The 17,950-nt window shown below is 33.0% G+C and overlaps 1 protein-coding gene across 2 annotated transcripts in view; it reads right to left on the bottom strand.

Moving 5' to 3' along the window:
• The window catches only part of IL1RAPL1 (interleukin 1 receptor accessory protein like 1), a 1,227,390-nt gene that overhangs the window by 251,138 nt on the left and 958,302 nt on the right, over positions 1–17,950 (bottom strand). For both annotated transcript variants that reach the window (XM_039857239.1, XM_039857240.1), the window contains one exon: positions 14,838–14,912. In XM_039857239.1, coding sequence (XP_039713173.1) covers positions 14,838–14,912 — 75 coding nt within the window. The remainder of the gene's footprint in view (positions 1–14,837; positions 14,913–17,950) is intronic.

Raw genomic sequence — 17,950 nt, 5'->3', positions numbered from 1 at the left:
TTCTTCTTCTTCTTTCTCTCTCTCTCTCTCTTTCTCTCTGTAACTAGCGAAATCATTTCTCATTCTGGGCCCCTAAGATTGTGGAGTCTACCTGACTAAACTTTAGAGATCTGATCTAAACCCAAGATGCCAGGTAGCTCTCTAACCTTAACCAGTTTCCTAGCTGAACTGTGATATGTTAACTTTCTTTTAAACTGTGTATTTCTTCAAACTCAACATACTGCACTTTTCACCTTCAAAAGCCAGCTGACATGAATTGGATTTATTGCCAGATTTCTAGGTTAGATCTTCATAGCTCAGCCAGCCTCCTGGGACCCTTTTTACCTGTCTCCTTCATCCATGAAGGAGGGTCTTCAATCATACCAAGCAGTCAAATCAAAATCAACAGTTTTAGTGTGGTTTATTCTGTTACTCTGTAGTACAGAGCTACTGAAGTGGGTGAGTTATAAATGCTGGTTTTTATTTGTGAATATTAAAGCTGAGTGAATGCTACACAATTTTTTCATTCACATATTTTTTGTGTTTCAGCTATTGACCTAAATATTAGGGATGGGAAAATGAAAGCACTGTTGTCCATTCTTTAAGAATTCCAAGCAAAGTGAGGAAAATTTGACACACAAGGATATGTATACCAAATGATGAGAGAAATGCTTTTAAAAAGGTATAAAAAAGAGATTCGCTAGCACTTGAGAAGTGTTATTTAACTCTGCCTAGTAGGAGTGGAGTCAGGAAAGGCTTCATACAAGTGACAGTGAAGCGTGTCTTAAAATTTGACTAGATACAAGGTATAGAGGCATGAGAGGGAATCCTAGATGGCAGGTATCACATGTACAAAGGATAGAGTCATGAAAGTCCAAGGTATGATCAAGAGTATTTGGCCCATGGTGTGAGCTTAGTAGGAGGATAAATGAAGCTATGAAGACAAAATGGGGTGAGATAGTAAAGGGACTGGCCTTTACCTTAGAGGCAACAGGCAAATATAATATTTTTAAGCAGCAAATTTAGCATTATTCCAAATTACAAAGATAATTTTCTTATCAAAATAAACAGAGTCTCACGAACAGACTCTGTTTTAATTTTTGGTGTTTTTCTAAAATTTCTAATGCGCATTATAGGATTTTTACTTTCTGTTGCCCCAACTCTTGACTCTGATGGTTACATGGAGGAATTATAGTTATATTAAACTCATGAAAGCCACTACAGGTAGGCTCTAATTAATAAGTCAAGGATAATCATAGATCCGATAGTCCATTCTTTTCTTGGCTCATCTTTGCAAATAAATTAGGTTATGCCCATTCTCAAGTATGGGGCCTTAGGAACAAAGATATATCCAGGGAAAATTTGTAGAGAGGAGTAAGTAAAAAATATCTGCTGGGATAGTTAACAGATATTTATACTTTTGTTAACTTAGCAAATCTGTGATAACAAAATAGGCATAATTCTTCTCTGTGCGGCCAGATTGCTGAAGAAAATTTGTCTGTTTGATTCTACCTCCATAATTTTTGCATCACCTGATGCGATGATTCTCCTTTCATAATTAATTATGTTGCTCTAAACTCCTTGATTCTCCGATGGTAGACCTTATTATTTTAGTTGTTCCTAACATGTTACAAATCAGTCTGTACAAATGTGTTCCAACCTATAACATGATGGAACACATTCATATTCCATAATGGCCTTTCTGAATCCATATCCTACTGTAAACCTGCATGATTTTTAAGGTGGCTCCACAATGCAGCTATATTTGCTGGTATGAACACTGAATCTGTTAATCCAGGGACCAGAAAGTGAGGCCATTAAACTAAAACCATGCACCAGACATGTTTTATTTGGCTTATATGGTATTTTAAATTAATCTGAATTCCTTTAAGCAGGACCTGTGTTTCCCAGTTCACCATGGTCCCCAAGGCTTTACTGCATTACACCTGGCCTTACTTTACTCATTTATATAAGACAAACTTGACTTTATAACCCTGTTCTATTGTTTTAGGAACATACCTTTTACTTGAAAATGTCTTTATCAGCTGAGAATCTGACATTTGGTTTGCAGCTGACATTAGGTTCAAAGTTGAGAGATAACATATAGAGATAGTGGTGATATGAATGCAGGTGAAGCTGAGAAGTATACACTTCAGATACAGAGGAGCTGTCAGTACTGCTTGAGAAGAGAGGCAAGGAAGTGTTTTCAGTCTGACAGAGACTGGAGTCAAAGGCATCAGGCTGGCTAATTCTGCCCCCACAGATAACAAGGAGACATAATAAAAATGACAGCTAAATTAGTAAGATGTGGATTGACCAAGGACTTTTAAGAAAATCAATACGGAATATGAAAACATAGCCTCTGTAATAACTATTGCTTCTTTCCCACCTCCATCTGGTACAAGTCTCATCCCCACGCATACACATTTATGTACTCACATAAACATATAACCTCCCTCACAATAGGAGATAAATAGCATACAACAGCTGCTGAGTCAACACGTCTCACTTCTGAGGCCATAGCAATCTGTTCAAAATTTAGATCTGTTTACTAAGCTAGGCCAATCAGGATTCCTCCTCAGGGAATCTCCAATTCCAGCTAGAGTTCCAAATTCTACTTTTTCTCTGTGTTAAAAGAACTGAGCAAAACACCATCCTCCCTCTATCTGGTCCCCCAGCCCCATGTCATGCTCTACCTGTCAACTTTAGTTAAAAAATGAAAATGAAAAAAAGTGATAACATGTAGAGAGAAGTAGAGAAGAACAGAGGACATTCTAACATTGTTCCAGTCATCCTTGAGGGCAGCACCACTCCTATCTTTTAAGTACTTTGTCACTTGTGATTAGAGCTCTGATAAGGAAATATCAGAGCCTGTGATTCTTCAAGTATAAGTTGTCTAGGCATAGGAAGTTGTTCCAAAAAATTTACTCAAATTAACTTTTGCTTGAAATAGCCATCTATTTGAGTCAAAAATAAACTTTTATTCATTATTTTCCCTCTAAATTGTTTATCTACTCAATTCTCTATTTTACCTCAATTCTTTTTTATTTCATGCACACAAATAGTGACTGAAAGAAAATAAAGACCTGTCTTCCCTAGATTCTGTCAACCGTAGAATTCTCTCTTGATTTAATATTTCTTTCATAATAATAATTGATGTTCTCTATGATGCTTAACTTCACCTGAAGCAAATAGCTTGTGTATTCATCTAATATAAGATTCATTAATTTTATTTATCTCCCACTGTATAAAAATGTTACTTCCATTCTCTAATGAGTAACAAATCCTAATATACAGCGTTGAAGTGAAAATAAATTATTCATGGAAAATAGAGAAAGGCTTTTTTTTTTTTCCAAAAAATAATCATTACAAATTACATTTATATCTAAGGAAAAATCTTTGTATAAATGCTTTTATAGATATAATATGTGACATATAATTCTAAAGCAAATATTCATACTACTTATAAACAGGCTATAGATAATAAGTGGAGTACATAAATAATAGTCTAATTGCCCTCCAAGTGCTTTCAGCCAAAATTAGTTACATTATTCAGAAAGCATTAAAATTTTAATCAATGAATTAAAAGTCTTAAAGTAGCCAACATAACTGACATTATCAAATCAGGAATATATGTTCATTGAAAACACTAACATTTTGCTTTCAAGGAAACAAAAACGCTTTTATTGAACTTTCCCTAAGCTTTTTGACATAATGGCCTCTTACTGAATATTTGTGGTAATAATCTCACATTTTCCTAGAACTCATCATATTGTAAGGATGCTATTTCTATTGATGGCTTGATGTGACAGGAATATTCGACTTAATTTTTCCTGAAGAGCCATGCACTTTCCTTTGTTCCTTTTCTACTCAAAGAGCTGCCAAATTTCTATAAACACAATTCTTCAGCAGGCAAATCTGAGGTGGGTGCCCTGCTTTTGTTAAACTACAAACAAAAACTCTCTGAGAGTGAGAGAGCCTGCAACCTTGCATGTAAGTTTAAGAAGACCACTGAGGGGAAGTGGGAGGGGAGATGGAATGACTTCCTCTCATGCCCATTGTGTACCAGAAGTGGAAGCGGGAGGTATCTTCTGACCAGATCATTGGCCCAAGACTTATTTCCATACAGCAGAATTTTAGTAGCAAACTCTTTATCAAGCTTTTTTCTTGTCTGTTTTATTATTCAATTGAATGATATATGCTATAATTAGATTCTACAAATTTTAACTACAAAATTTAACAAAAATTCTTGGTATTTCTGAGAAAGTAACTGGCTTGTATGTGGTAAATAGAAAAGAGGCTCAGGTTTTAAAACCTTCTGGATACTCCCTCAATGGGCTTATCTGGCAAGTTTTGGAACATATAATCAGGCACATTTTAAAATGTGAATGTTTAGGCATTAATAAAGTAGCAAATCAATTTCATTTTATGTATTTTCATATTAAAAAAGAAGATATTGTTAAATACATATGACTACATTTAGAAAAAAAGTGGTTGGCAGAATGATGTAATGAAAACAGCCATATAAATTCCAGAAAAATCAAAATACGAAAAGCTCCCTTAAAACTTGGAAATGAGATCATTGAAAAAATAAATTGAAGAAGATACAAATAAATGGAAGCACATACTGTGCTCATGCGTAGGAAGAATCAACATCATTAAAATGTCCATACTACCCAAAGCAACTCATAGATTCAATGCAATCCCTATCAAAATACTAGTGACATTTTTCAGAGAGCTAGAACAAATAACCCTAAGATTTATATGGAACCATAAAAGACCCTGAATAGCCATGGTAATCTTGAGAAAGAAGATCAAAGTTGAAGGTATCACACTACCTGATATCAAACTATACTACTAGCCTATAGTAATCAAAACAGCATGGTACTGGCATAAAAAAAAAATACATTGATCAATGGAACAGAATAGAGAGCCCAGAAATAAATCCACACCTATACGCTCACTTAATATATGACAAAGGAGGCAAGAATATACAATGGAGTAAAGACAGTCCCTTCAATAAATGGTGTTGGGAAAATTGGACAGATACATGCATTAAAACAAAGAAACTGTACGACCATTATACCGTAAACAAGAATGGATTAAAGACTTACGTGTAAGACTCAAAACCATAAAGCTTCTAGAAGAAAACATAGGCGGTAAACTCTCTGATATTGCTAACAGGAATTTCTTTTTGGATATATCTCCTCAGGTAAGAAAAACAAAAGAAAAAATAAACAAATGGGACTACATCAAACTAAAACATTTTTCTACAGCAAAGGAAACCATCAACAAAACAAAAAGACAACTGACTGATTGGGAGAAGATATTTGCTAACAATACATCTGATAAGAAGTTAATATTGCAAAATATATAAAGAACTCATATGACTCAACAACAAAAAAAACCCCAAACAATTCAATTTAAAAATGGGCAGAAGACCTGAACAGATATTTTTCCAGAGGAAATACAGATGGCCAATAGACACATGGAAAGATGCTCAAGGTCACTAATCATCAGAGAAATGCAAATTAAAACCACAATGAGATATCACCTCAAACCTGTCATAATGGCTATCATCAATAAATCAAAGAACAAGTGTTGGTGAGGATGTGGAAAAAAGGGAACCCTCATACATCGTTGGTGGAATTGCAAATTGGTACAGCCACTATGGAAAACAGTCTGGAGGTTTCTCAAAAAATTAAAAATGAATATACCTTTTGACCCAGCAATTGCACTTCTGGGTATTTATACAAGCAAAATCAAAACAATAAATCATAAACATATATGCACTCCTATGTTCACAACAGCACAATTTATAAAATCCAAGATATGGAAGCAATCTAAATGCCCATCAACAGATGATTAGATAAAGATGTTACGCTTCATATATACAATGGAATATTACTCATACACTAAAAAAAAAAATGAAATCCTACCATTCGCAAAAACATGGATGGACCTAGAGGTTATTATGCTGAGTGAAATAAGTCAGAGAAAGATAAATACCATGTGATTTCACTTATATGTGGAATCTCAAGAACAAAAAAATCCAAACTAATCAAAAACTGACTCATGAATATAGAGGACAATCTGGTGATGGCCAGGGGTGGGGGAAGTGGGGGACTGGGAGAATGGGATGAAGGATTAAAGAAGTACAAATTAGTAGTTGATAGATGGTCATGGGGATGGGGAGCACAGCATAGGGCATGCAGTTAGCATTAATGTAATGGCTAGGTAGAGAGCCAAAGGAGAGAATGAGCAATCAGAGGGATCATTTTATAAATTATATAAATGTTTAACCACTGTACTGTATACTTGAAACTAATAAAATAAAATTAAAAATAAAAGAACTCTCATCACAGTTATAGCTATGAAAAACAAAAGACACCATGGGCAGTCATTGTATTAGGATACATTTCAACAAAACAAAGGCTGATTAGGTAGTAGCTTGGTTTTCAGAGTGTGTCCCTTGTGAAAATAAACTGTTTTGAACATGAGATATTTTAGTTACTCAAATATTCTACCCTACCACATCAATTTTCAAAGAATTAGATTAAAATGAAATACTGTTAATTCTGAAGCTAGTGAATAAAATTTAATATTTCCTCAGAGGAGGAAAAAAGCCACAATGGGGACATCAGCTTCCACTGACAGACAAGGGGAAGTCATGTGAAGTGATAGATGGATGATCTTTTATCTGGATTAGTTAGAAATACCAGTTGCAGTTTCATATCAATGAACCTCATCTTATGAAAATATAAAAATCTACACTACCACAGAGAAAAGTTATAAGGGTGATTATTCAATTACAAAATGATTCTTATATAAAATTATTCACCACAGAGTTTCTTTAAATAGCATGTTTCCCTTGTGCATATAAATCTTTCATTTATCATTAGCTGCTTTAGAGAGACTGGGGGATGGAGCCTCTTAAAACTGACATGTTAAGCCACTACTAACTAAAGATCAATCAAAAATGAAGGAAATACTTCTCTGAAATTGTGATTACACATACCCACAAATCTATATGAATAGCCTAAGTTGGTAGAGCAAGATATTCCTGGAATACTAAGTGTTTTAATATTAAAACATAAAATACCGGTATCCTATTTTCATAATCGTATTCAAGCACAAGTTATTTTTCATAGAGTCTGCATATAATTTAGAAATGCTCAGTTATTTGGCCAAAATTCAAGAAGAAATTTATAGATGAATAACTATATTCAAATTTTAAACAATGTGGGTCCTTTTATAGTTTCTATTTTCATGAACATCAGTCATGTGGTACTTACTCTTATTCTGAAACCTCTTTCAATATTCTACACCATAATGTCCTTTGATAGGTTTATTTCTGATAAACTGGCATTTACTTTGCAAATTCAGAAGGAGTTCTCATTAACGTAGGATACTCACGCATTTTTCTATGCTAGTAAACTTCGATCATTAAGATTCAGAAATCTTCGTGATAACAGTGCTTGTCAAAGGAAAAGCAGTATTTTTCTATAAAATGAATATGACTATCACCAAAACCTTCAGGAGGAATTTGATAGGCATAATGGTTTGATGCTTTGTTTTGTAAAATTATTCTCATGTTCCTTGTCTTAAGAAATATTATGTCTGAATTTCTTTGGTTTAGAAAAACATTTTTTTCACTATTATTGATGGTCATTTACGAATTCGGGTGGCATAATGCCCATTACATGATCATCATTTTTTAAGGATGGGAATCGTTTTCTTCTATTATCACTATGTACTTACTGTTTGCATTTGGATAGACTTGTGGAAGAATTAAGTAATCTAAAAATCAATAATTTCTTTAAGATAAAGTCATTTAAGTAGAAAAATTTAAACGTGTGTGTGTGTGTGTGTGTGTGTGGTAGTATTGTGTGTGTGTGTGTGTATATATATATATATATATATATATATATATATATATATATATATAATGTTCTAAGAGGGGAGATGGGAATTAATTTATTAAAATATTATCCGTCCTGTAATGAAGCCCATGTCTGCTACCATAGAATGATACTCTAGCAAGTATATGAGCATGATCAATCATTGGCATTCAAAATTTATTTCAGGAACCTTTTATATATAGCATCCTATGTATTGCATTAAAATATCTCAACTACTAGCAGCAAGGATGTATTCGCTATTTAATATATACTAAGCAGTGCACTAATCTTCACATGTATTATCTCATTGTATACCCACAATAACTACATAGAAGTAGGTATTACCATGGTGCCTTTTTTATTGATTAGTAAAATGAGGACAGTTTGTTCAAAGTTATCTAAATAGTAAGTGGCAGAGCCGCATTGTCATCTATCTGTCTGATAGAATGACCTGAACTTGGAACCACTGCCATATGCTGCCTCTTCATTGTAACCAAAATAATTAAATAATAATAATAATAATAATAATAATAATAATGATAAGTTCATTTTTGTAAATTTTGTGATATAAAAACATGCAGTCACTTTTTTCTCATCAGTTAAGGAGAAGGATTTGACTTGATAACTACCAAAGTCCCTCCATTTCCTAAAGTTCCTAAATCTAGAATTGTGAATAGTTACACATATCTAGTTTCTTAACTGGCCAGCAACAAATAAAATAGTATTCTTAGTGCTGTGGCAAAAGAGCAATGTGCATGATTCATGTCAGTGACCAGCAAACTAGGCCAGAACTAGACCAGGAGTTGAAAATTTCAATGGACTTTCCACACTGGTTTTATGACAACAAACTTTTCTGGAACTTTTCTTTCTTCTCACCTTTCCTCCTTTCTGGCCCTTTCTAAGGTAAGGGCAAGCTGGCTCACATTGCTTCTATTACAGTTTTAATGCATTTTAACAAGAACTTTAACTGGCTTCAGAACTTTCAGATATCAGTGGCCCATAGTAGCTGTTCTAACCTCCACTTGCATCTTTCTTTGGGTTTTGAGCCTGTCCTAGTTAGGCCTTGAACATTTAACACTTAAGGAAGTCTGACTTCTGCTTAGATAGCAATTTTTAAAATGAATATGCATTTTCCCCCAATCTATTCTCCTCTCCAGTGCTAAAGAATGACTTTGATTTTTGAGAATCTGAGATTCATATAAGTTACATCATAAAATGATCTAAGAATACTAATATGGTTTCCATTTATTGATTTATCATTTGTTTAAGGATATGAAATATTCACTAAATACTAATATGGAAAACATTCCTCTTCAGGTTAGAATCTCAATTTTTAATGTGCTTTTGGTTTCAAAATCAGACAACAGCTGTCAAGAGTTATTACTTTCATTTATCATGAAACAATAAATTTAGATTGAGTAGAACTGAACACTATCAGTTTAAATAATTATAATAGCAGTCTGAATTTGCCTTTACATGATTTAATTATGATGTCCATTTGTCCAGAAGCTCTAATTTATGTCTAAAAGCTTTATTTCAGGCAGTAGAACTATGGTGATCTGCATGTCTTTCTTAAGTGGGCAACAAGTACATCATTTTTCATCTAAAACTTGGACTTTGTACACAAATTTTTGTATCCAGAATAAAAGGGAAGTTTTATGTTTTTTTTTTAATACGAGTTAATCAGTAAAAATATGTCTCGTACATTCCCTATGGTGCAGTAAACCAAAGTCAACAGCATTACATTTATTCATGACAACCAGAAGAGTAATTGTGAATGGATAAAACCCAGTCAATGCCGACTTCCCTACCTCTGGAAAGGAAGGTAATATCTGCATCACTTGCACACCTCAGCAACAAAGTATTTTTTTCTCATCTGCAGTACTGTATGGCACTTTCAGAATTAAGTATCAAATTCAACATCTGGATTGTTTTGTTTCTAGAATATTGATATTAAGTAATTCCCTACCCAAAAAAGGAAACAGAGGCTACTTAATTTTAGTAAGATAGGGTAGTCACCATATAGAAAAGGTATGTTTTGTTTCAAGAAAATAACAGCTATGAAAATATAGACCTAGATAGCAAATGTTAGAGCACGATTTTTTACTCCATAAAATAATTCCCTATAAGGTCTCCTTGGATTAAAAACTCAACTAGCATATTTGTCATAAAACACATTGCATGAACAATAAATTTATATACATGGTTCCAGAACATATAACACATTGGAGTGTTTCGATAGGTAATTATTTTAGCAACACAGTAAGTTAAACATATAATTTGCATGACAAAGGGTTTTCCTACAAAAATATCAATCAAGATCTATTATATAATACATGAATATTTTTCCCTTAGTCTACTTGAAATTTAAAATTCTGCAAATGATAATATGGTGTGATGGGGGAAGATGTGCTAGTTAAGTCCTAGAGTAACATTTTATTTTAAGTAGCTAAATTATTTTAATTAGTTAAATTGGATGAAATTACATGTATGTGTGTTCCTTTACCAGGACAGATGTTTAAAACTTTGAGGTTTCGATAACGTCATCAACCACTTTCCTTTACACGTTAACATCTGGTGAATCCTTGTTACTTGCTCAGGTAAATAAGTGTTTGCTTTTTAATAAACTTAACAAACAAAAGTAAATGTTAAAGAAAAATAAGAGCACTGCTGGGAAGCTTCTTCAATTTCATTATTTTCTCTTGCAGAAAATTTGGAGACGTGCGATCTTTGTTGCAGGTATACCTTATCAATTAGTATTTATCAACATTCCCCGTGCCCAGAGTACATCACAAAATTAATGTGTACTTTATTAAGAAACAGAATCCAGAGGAAGTTCTCAGTTGAGCATTAAAATAAGCAAGAGAAAAAAAATAGACACTAGACATTCAATTAGGTTTCTATATTTCATCAACCATAGACATTTACCTAAATGGACTAGATTTATTTGAAACTCTCCAAATGTGGATAACCCTAAAAAAGAGAGGCCACTTGTACTCAATGAGTAAAGAGAGAAAGAAATAGGTAAGAAGGTAGGGGGAAAAGAAGTGATCCTGATATTGAAGGAAAGTGAATTTTCCTTCAAGAGCTCTATGTTACAAAAATATATTATTTTTATTTTATCAGAGATTAAAAGTGATTATACTCATTACATATTTCTGAGTATAGAGAGTTCTACAACTTCTCTATAAGGATTCTGAAAATATGTAGCAAGAATCAAAATTATTTCTTTTTACCAAGTATTTTTCCTTTTAGGAATCTGCCATGTTAAAATAATCATAAAATCAGGAGGAAATGTATAGGTAAAGATCATTGTGTCATTATTTATGATGATGGAGTTTGGAAAAATCAAAATTTCCAGCAATATATATGAAATTATATAGGACATTCACATAGATATCATGTAGTCATTAAAAGGGTGTTTTCTGAGAATATTTCATAGGAGCAGAATGTTTTTACAATGTAAAGTGTAAGAAACTAGATTCTTTTCTCTACTTCCCCCAAATTTCTACCATTAATCTGTATAATTATTTTTTAAAGCACAAACCAAAAGCTCAATAAAGTGACATCCAAATCTAGATGAGTAATGATAATGTATAGTAAATTCTAAGTTGTAAAATAATAGGTGTCTCACTAGGTCAAGGGTGGGGTAGATTTCTACTCTTTAAAAGTCTAATAATGATGAATATAACATCCTCTGTTCTCAAAGGTTCTGAAAATGGGCTCCTGGCCATAACAAGAAGGCCACGTTTCTGACTGATCGTCTCGGGGCTCAAACTCAGAAGGACAATGGTGTCTGTCTTGTGATTCCTTTAACTACAGCTTCCTGAAAGGACTAAGTCAGGCTCATCTCCTAGATAAAACTTCAGAATTGTATAGTGTGATTTCTGGGCCTTTTGCCAAAGAAAGTGCTGTCCATTTATTCGCTGATGCCTGAAAGTTATTTTAAAAGAACAAATTTCTTTTTTTCACATTTAGAAGTAATACACAGATATTGTTTAAAATGGAAATGCTATTTTGTGACCACATATTAACTGAAATTCAAACCTACCAATTCATATATTTTATTTGAATTTAGTTACTATTTTATTTTACCCTAAGTACTTTGTTTTTCTGTGCCTTCACTTTCTGCACTGGAACAATTTAAATGATCACTATCAGAATCTTTTCAGTTTTGAGAATATGAAGGAATTGGAAGAAAAGGAGGACACTAGGGATGTAGAAAGTGAAAGGTAGGTATGGCCAGTAAATGGCAGAGAAAGGAGAATTTGGTGGTGAAGACAAATCAATGCACTTTATGATTTTATCTAAGCCATTATTAAGGAGTTTTACATATTTAGAGACAAAACTGGAGAATGGATGGATTTATAGTTATGAAAGTCAGGTGGATATGTGTGTAACTTAGCCAGGATGTTCAAGTTAGATCATCAGACATGTACCAATTCGGCTTTGTGTAATTTCTGATAATTGTTTTATAATGTTATTCATATAGTAGTTTTATTATCTTCTGAGGTCAACCCTCAATTTAGGATAGGTTGAGTCAGACCCTTGAACTCTTGGCCAATAAAATTCTGTTGGAAAGTCTCACCTTCTCATAAGACAAGGCATCACTTACAGGTTCCCTGTCACTGGTCCTGGCCACCTTCCTTACTCTCACCCCATGATTCTTCACTCAGTCCCCTTTTCTTAGGATATAATATCACATTTTGAGCCTGTTGAAATTGAAATCTTTTTCAAATGTGGAAAGAGCAAAAATTAAATTTCCAAAGAAGTAAAAGATAAAAGTACATATTGGTGAAAACAAATATATTTTAGGCATCTAGTGTCTTTTTTCTTTTTGGTCTTCAATATTATTTCCTATTTTCACTTATCCTTTGTGATCAGCTGTTCACTTACTCCAATACTATTGCAGTAACAACACTAGCAAGGTAGTTATTTCAAATCAACTGTTACTCAAAAATTAAAGGATTGAGGTTAAATGATTTGTCATATATACTGAGAACTGGAAACAAAAAATAAAACAAAAGTTGTTTAAAAGAATCCAAATCCCAGGTTGATGTCTCTAGTTTACTTGGTGTTTAAAGAGAGCTCACATTCCTTTTGGCAGTGACAATAAAAGAGAATATTTCCTGGAGCATTTTGATAACATACATGCCCATCTTTCTTTAAATGAATATACAGTCAAACCTTACAATTTGCATAAGAACTTTTCATATTCGAAATAAACTAGATCAGTCTTTACAATTTTTGTGCAAGAAAAAGTAAATTTTTAAAAGGAAAGCTTTACAGACTATTTCATTTTGTGAAACATTTTAGCAGGTGGTTAAGAACAATCTGATTTATTCTAATTTCAGGGACAATATAAGGAAACCCAATGGGCAGCCATTAATCAGAAAATTCTTTTAATTATATTGTCAAGTAAAGGGATACCATTAATTTCATTTCACTATGTTCATTATTGATAACTGGCACCAATAAACCACTCCTTGGTCCAACATTTTACAGTTTTGTATAACTCCTTAGAAATACATCTTTCTAGGAATTATTGAAAGGTATGTGTGAGCATGGCCACTTACAAGAATTTATATTTCAAAATACATTTAGAGAGTTGTAATCAAATCTAATATAGCTCGATATACCATAGCATGAGTGAAAAGTATAATACAATTTTAATGTATCTATTTGATTCATATTCAATATTGCTTTAATGCTGCTATAGTCTTCTTTCTCAAAATAACAATTAGGATGATACTTCTTACATATATATATGCCATTAATTCAAAGTCTTGGGTTTACCATCAAAGAAGCACATTGATACCCTGACTTGTATAAACCCCACATACGTTCTTTCCTCAAAGTTAATAAATATAAATATTTGCAATGTTAGAAGTCTATTGACTACAATCATTTTACAGGTTCTAAAACCATCATCATATCTTTTTGCACTATAAGTTTGGATATGTTATTAGTAAAGATTATTATATCTGTTATCTTCATTTGAAGATGATTTACAATTTTATTCCGAATTCTCATTCCAAGAACAATAATAACACGGGTAACTTAAGGGACAGGCTACCAATTCTTTTTTAATCGTATATGGTGAATGCATTTCTACTCTCAAGTAGGCAATGTAAGAGAAAACTCTTTAATAAACAAGAATATATGGTTAGATTTATACTTTTTGATAATACTAAACATAACACTAAAAACATTTTTCTGCTAAAGTTTATGATATACACATGCATATTGTATTTCAAATAAAAATAAAAAGAATATAATTAAATTGCTATACTTATAATTAACGGGAAATTTTTCATAATTTGGTATAACTGAGTATAGATGCTACACTCAGAAATTCTGACTTAACTCTATAAGAATGTTAGAATTCTGATTTGTCCTAAATTATATTCTGTCCATGTTTTTATGTCCCAAACCTGTTAGTCTTTTAACCAAAAGCTACTTGCTCACATTTTATTGATATATTATCTGTAACTTCACTTGCATAATGTCCATTAGATTTGATTAGATAAAAATGATTTTAACTGTAATGCTAACACTTATCTTTATGAATCTGTATGCTTTCCCCTAATTTTAAAAATTGTATTTTAACATATTAATGGATATTATAAGTCAAATAGTTCCATATTGCCTGTTTTAAAAAACAATTCAAGACTTTTTAAATTACAATATAATACCACCAAAAAATCCTTCAGCCCATCTCATTTCTCAGCAATTTTCTAAATGACACATGAGTTTTTGCATCCCTATGTCCAGCTTAGCTTTAATGCATTTCCCATGGGGAATGGAATGGGACAAGTTTGTGGTACTTTCTAATCTGGCTCCCCATAAATACACACGGGCTTAGCTCAGAGTGTTACATCAGGTTACAATCTAGGCTTATTAACTGTCAGATCCTATTGCAAAAAGCATATTGACTAGAATTAAGAGATTACTTACCCAGCTGGGTCTCCTGAATTGTCAGTTTACTTTCCATAGGATACAAAAGCTTGGGTGGCTTATCAGTCAGAGGGGCTGAAAAACAATAATAAAAATACAGACTATAGTTATGCTGTATGAACTAAAAGATGGAACACAGTTTATTTTCCCAAATATTTTTTTCATTCTCAGAGTAGTGCATCAAAGCATTCTATTAAGTACTGACTTACATATTGCAGATAGTACCTACAGGTGAGATGAAGAGCTATTAGATTGTACATGAGTCGAATAGAACATTCCAAATTGACAATCACATGAGACTGTAAGTACAGAATCAGGATTGGTCAGTTCTTGAGAACATATGACTGTGCTTCACCAAATCTTTTCAGTTTACAACTTGTTTTCCTTTTTAAAGGGTACCTTAGATTTACTCTATGTTAATTAAAGCTGCACATGATATAGGATCCATGCATTTCAATGATATTTCGGCATAATGTCTCATTCTTCTTAATCCCATTCCTAGTTTCCAAATCCTGGATCACACTGCCTCAAAATCCACAACTTAGTAATTATATTATTTCTTACACACATACTCTATAAATGAGGTAGCAATGTGGCATTAAATTAGTACCAGTACAAGCTGCATACTCAAACATGCATGTAAACATTTGCCAAGATTATATTTTTAAATGATACTTTTCATTTAGTCAAAACCTCATATTACTATTATCTATTATATTTAATAGTATTTATTTCTAATTTGTATAATATACTCTCTTTGATTTTCAAGTTTCCATACATTTCTACTCTGTGCTATCATTAATTTATCAATTATCAGCCTACAGATCTAAGAGTTCGCTATTGAACATCTTGAAGACAGGTTTCCCACTGCATACTTCATTCCTAGATAAAGTAGACTATCTGGACTTTACACAAATAGCCATTTCTCCTTCATTAAGCCTCCCTCTTCACTCTCTCTGATTGAATTGCCCAGGTCCCTTGAAATCTGTCACTGCAACTTCCACTTTGTAGCAAGTACAAAAATGATCAATTAAGAGTTGCTGAACAAATGTTTCTGCTTTGAGGGCTTTCTTCCTTCCTTGCCAGGAGGACATGCCAGTTTGGTTGATAACTGGAAGGCTAATGTAGTCAGCAGTGCCAGGAGTTCGCCACATGCCCTCATTACCAGAGGATTCAAAAATTAGATCTGCCTCAGAAGCTCACTCCCCTCTCTCTTTAACAGAAAACACAGTCAGTGCAAACAGATGATGCACTCCAACTCAGAAAAACAGGAATGTGTTTTAAGAGTCCTGGTTTAGGAGGCCAACCACACATAGGATCAATTGCTTTTGTTCATAACTAATTGAATGCATTATTCATTCATCTTCATTAATATTTAACACATGGAGGGGAATGAAGTAGAAAGGAAAGTTAGAGTAATAGGATATCAATTGTTTTGAAACTCTTCTCAAAGTTTTGACATCACTCTGAATAAACTTAAATACTCTTATTTCATGTCTACAGTGATATTAACAGATTTTTATTCTCCTATCAGCTAAATAAGTAGATTATTCACTAAATACTGGCAAAATAGTTCGCCATTGGTAAGTCAAAAAGCCCCATTTCTTAGGCTTTAGTTATCAAATAATTTCAGTGAACTTCAAAAGCAACTATGGTATCAAAATAACAGACTTATTCAGTAAATTAACTCAGTTTATAAAATTTTGTGATTATACAGTTACAAGTAGAAAACTCAACAGTTTGTTATAGAAAGTGGCTGAGAGAAATGTTCCTGTTCAAACACATCTGACACTAATTTATAGTAAAATGTCTGTAGAGAAAAATAAAATAATCTATATGTAGTACATTCATTCAGAATTATAAAATGGTTGTGTGGTTCTCCACCCCAACCCACCACCCATGCCTATTGCATAATGTTACATCCTTAAGACCTCTCATATTATTCTCATGCAACAACTCCAAGTCAGTAGAAGAATTGTAGAATGTTGGAGCCAGAGGAAATTATATGCTTATTAAATTTTTTGAGTTTTATAATGTGTTCCCTAAAGCCCTATGATTTCCACAGGGCCCCTCTAGGCAGGTGAAGTGAAGATTGAGCTAAGAGGTGGTTCATGGGGCTTGACTCATGCTTTGTTGTACTGCCCACTCCTCTCTGACAAAAGTAAGTCCACTTTTATTTATGTTATACATCAGCAATTCACCTAAGATTTTAACAACAAAAAAATCAATTCATTTATTGAGAGATGAATAAAGATGTGCTATATAAGTATATGTATACATATACATATATATACATATACATGTATACATGTGTATATATATATAGTATTTAGTAATAAAAAAAATGAAATCTTATCATTTGCAACAACATGGGTGGACGTAGAGGGTATTATGCTAAATGAAATAAGTCAGACAGAGAAAGGCACATACCATACAATTTCACTCATATATAGGATATAAAACCGAAAAAACTCATAGACATGAACAATAGTTTAGTGGTTACCAGTTGGAAAGGAGAGAGGAGGGAGGTAGACAAGGGTAAAGGGGGTCAGATATATGGTGACCTTTGGGTGGTGAACACACAATGCAATATACAGACAATTTATTATTGAACTGTACACATGAAACCTATATAATTTTATTAACCAATGTCACCCCAATAAATTTAATTTCAAAAAAAGTGAATGGAAACTACCAGAATAGCACAATAGCTGAACTACAGCTTGGACACACTGGAAAAATGACTGTGAAGAGGGGTGACCATTAAAGCTAATATGAAGCTCAGCTCCATAGTCATTTGAGGGCAAGAGATTTTGCTGCCACAGAAAAAGGGCATGAGCTGAATTAGCCATCATTTGAATACTTCTGACACTTTATGGTGTTTAATAAATATTAGTTGAATTGAATTTACAGAGGACAGAACTGGCAAACAAATACAGAAATGGCAATAACTAAACAAAATGCACACACACACAAACACCAAGCCCTATTTATTTTCTACACAGACAAAGGTGGAATTGGAAGGAAATTCAAACAAATTCCTTAAAATAAAAACAAAGTAATTAGCATCAGACCATGACTAGACCAACTGACATTTTATTGTCCAAAGAAAA

This window comes from Pteropus medius, unplaced genomic scaffold, assembly GCF_902729225.1.
Source record: "Pteropus medius unplaced genomic scaffold, Ma_sr-lr_union100, whole genome shotgun sequence".
Classification (NCBI taxonomy): Eukaryota; Metazoa; Chordata; class Mammalia; order Chiroptera; family Pteropodidae; genus Pteropus; species Pteropus medius.
Note: the sequence above shows the minus strand (reverse complement) of the source record. Positions and strands in the feature narration are given on the sequence as shown.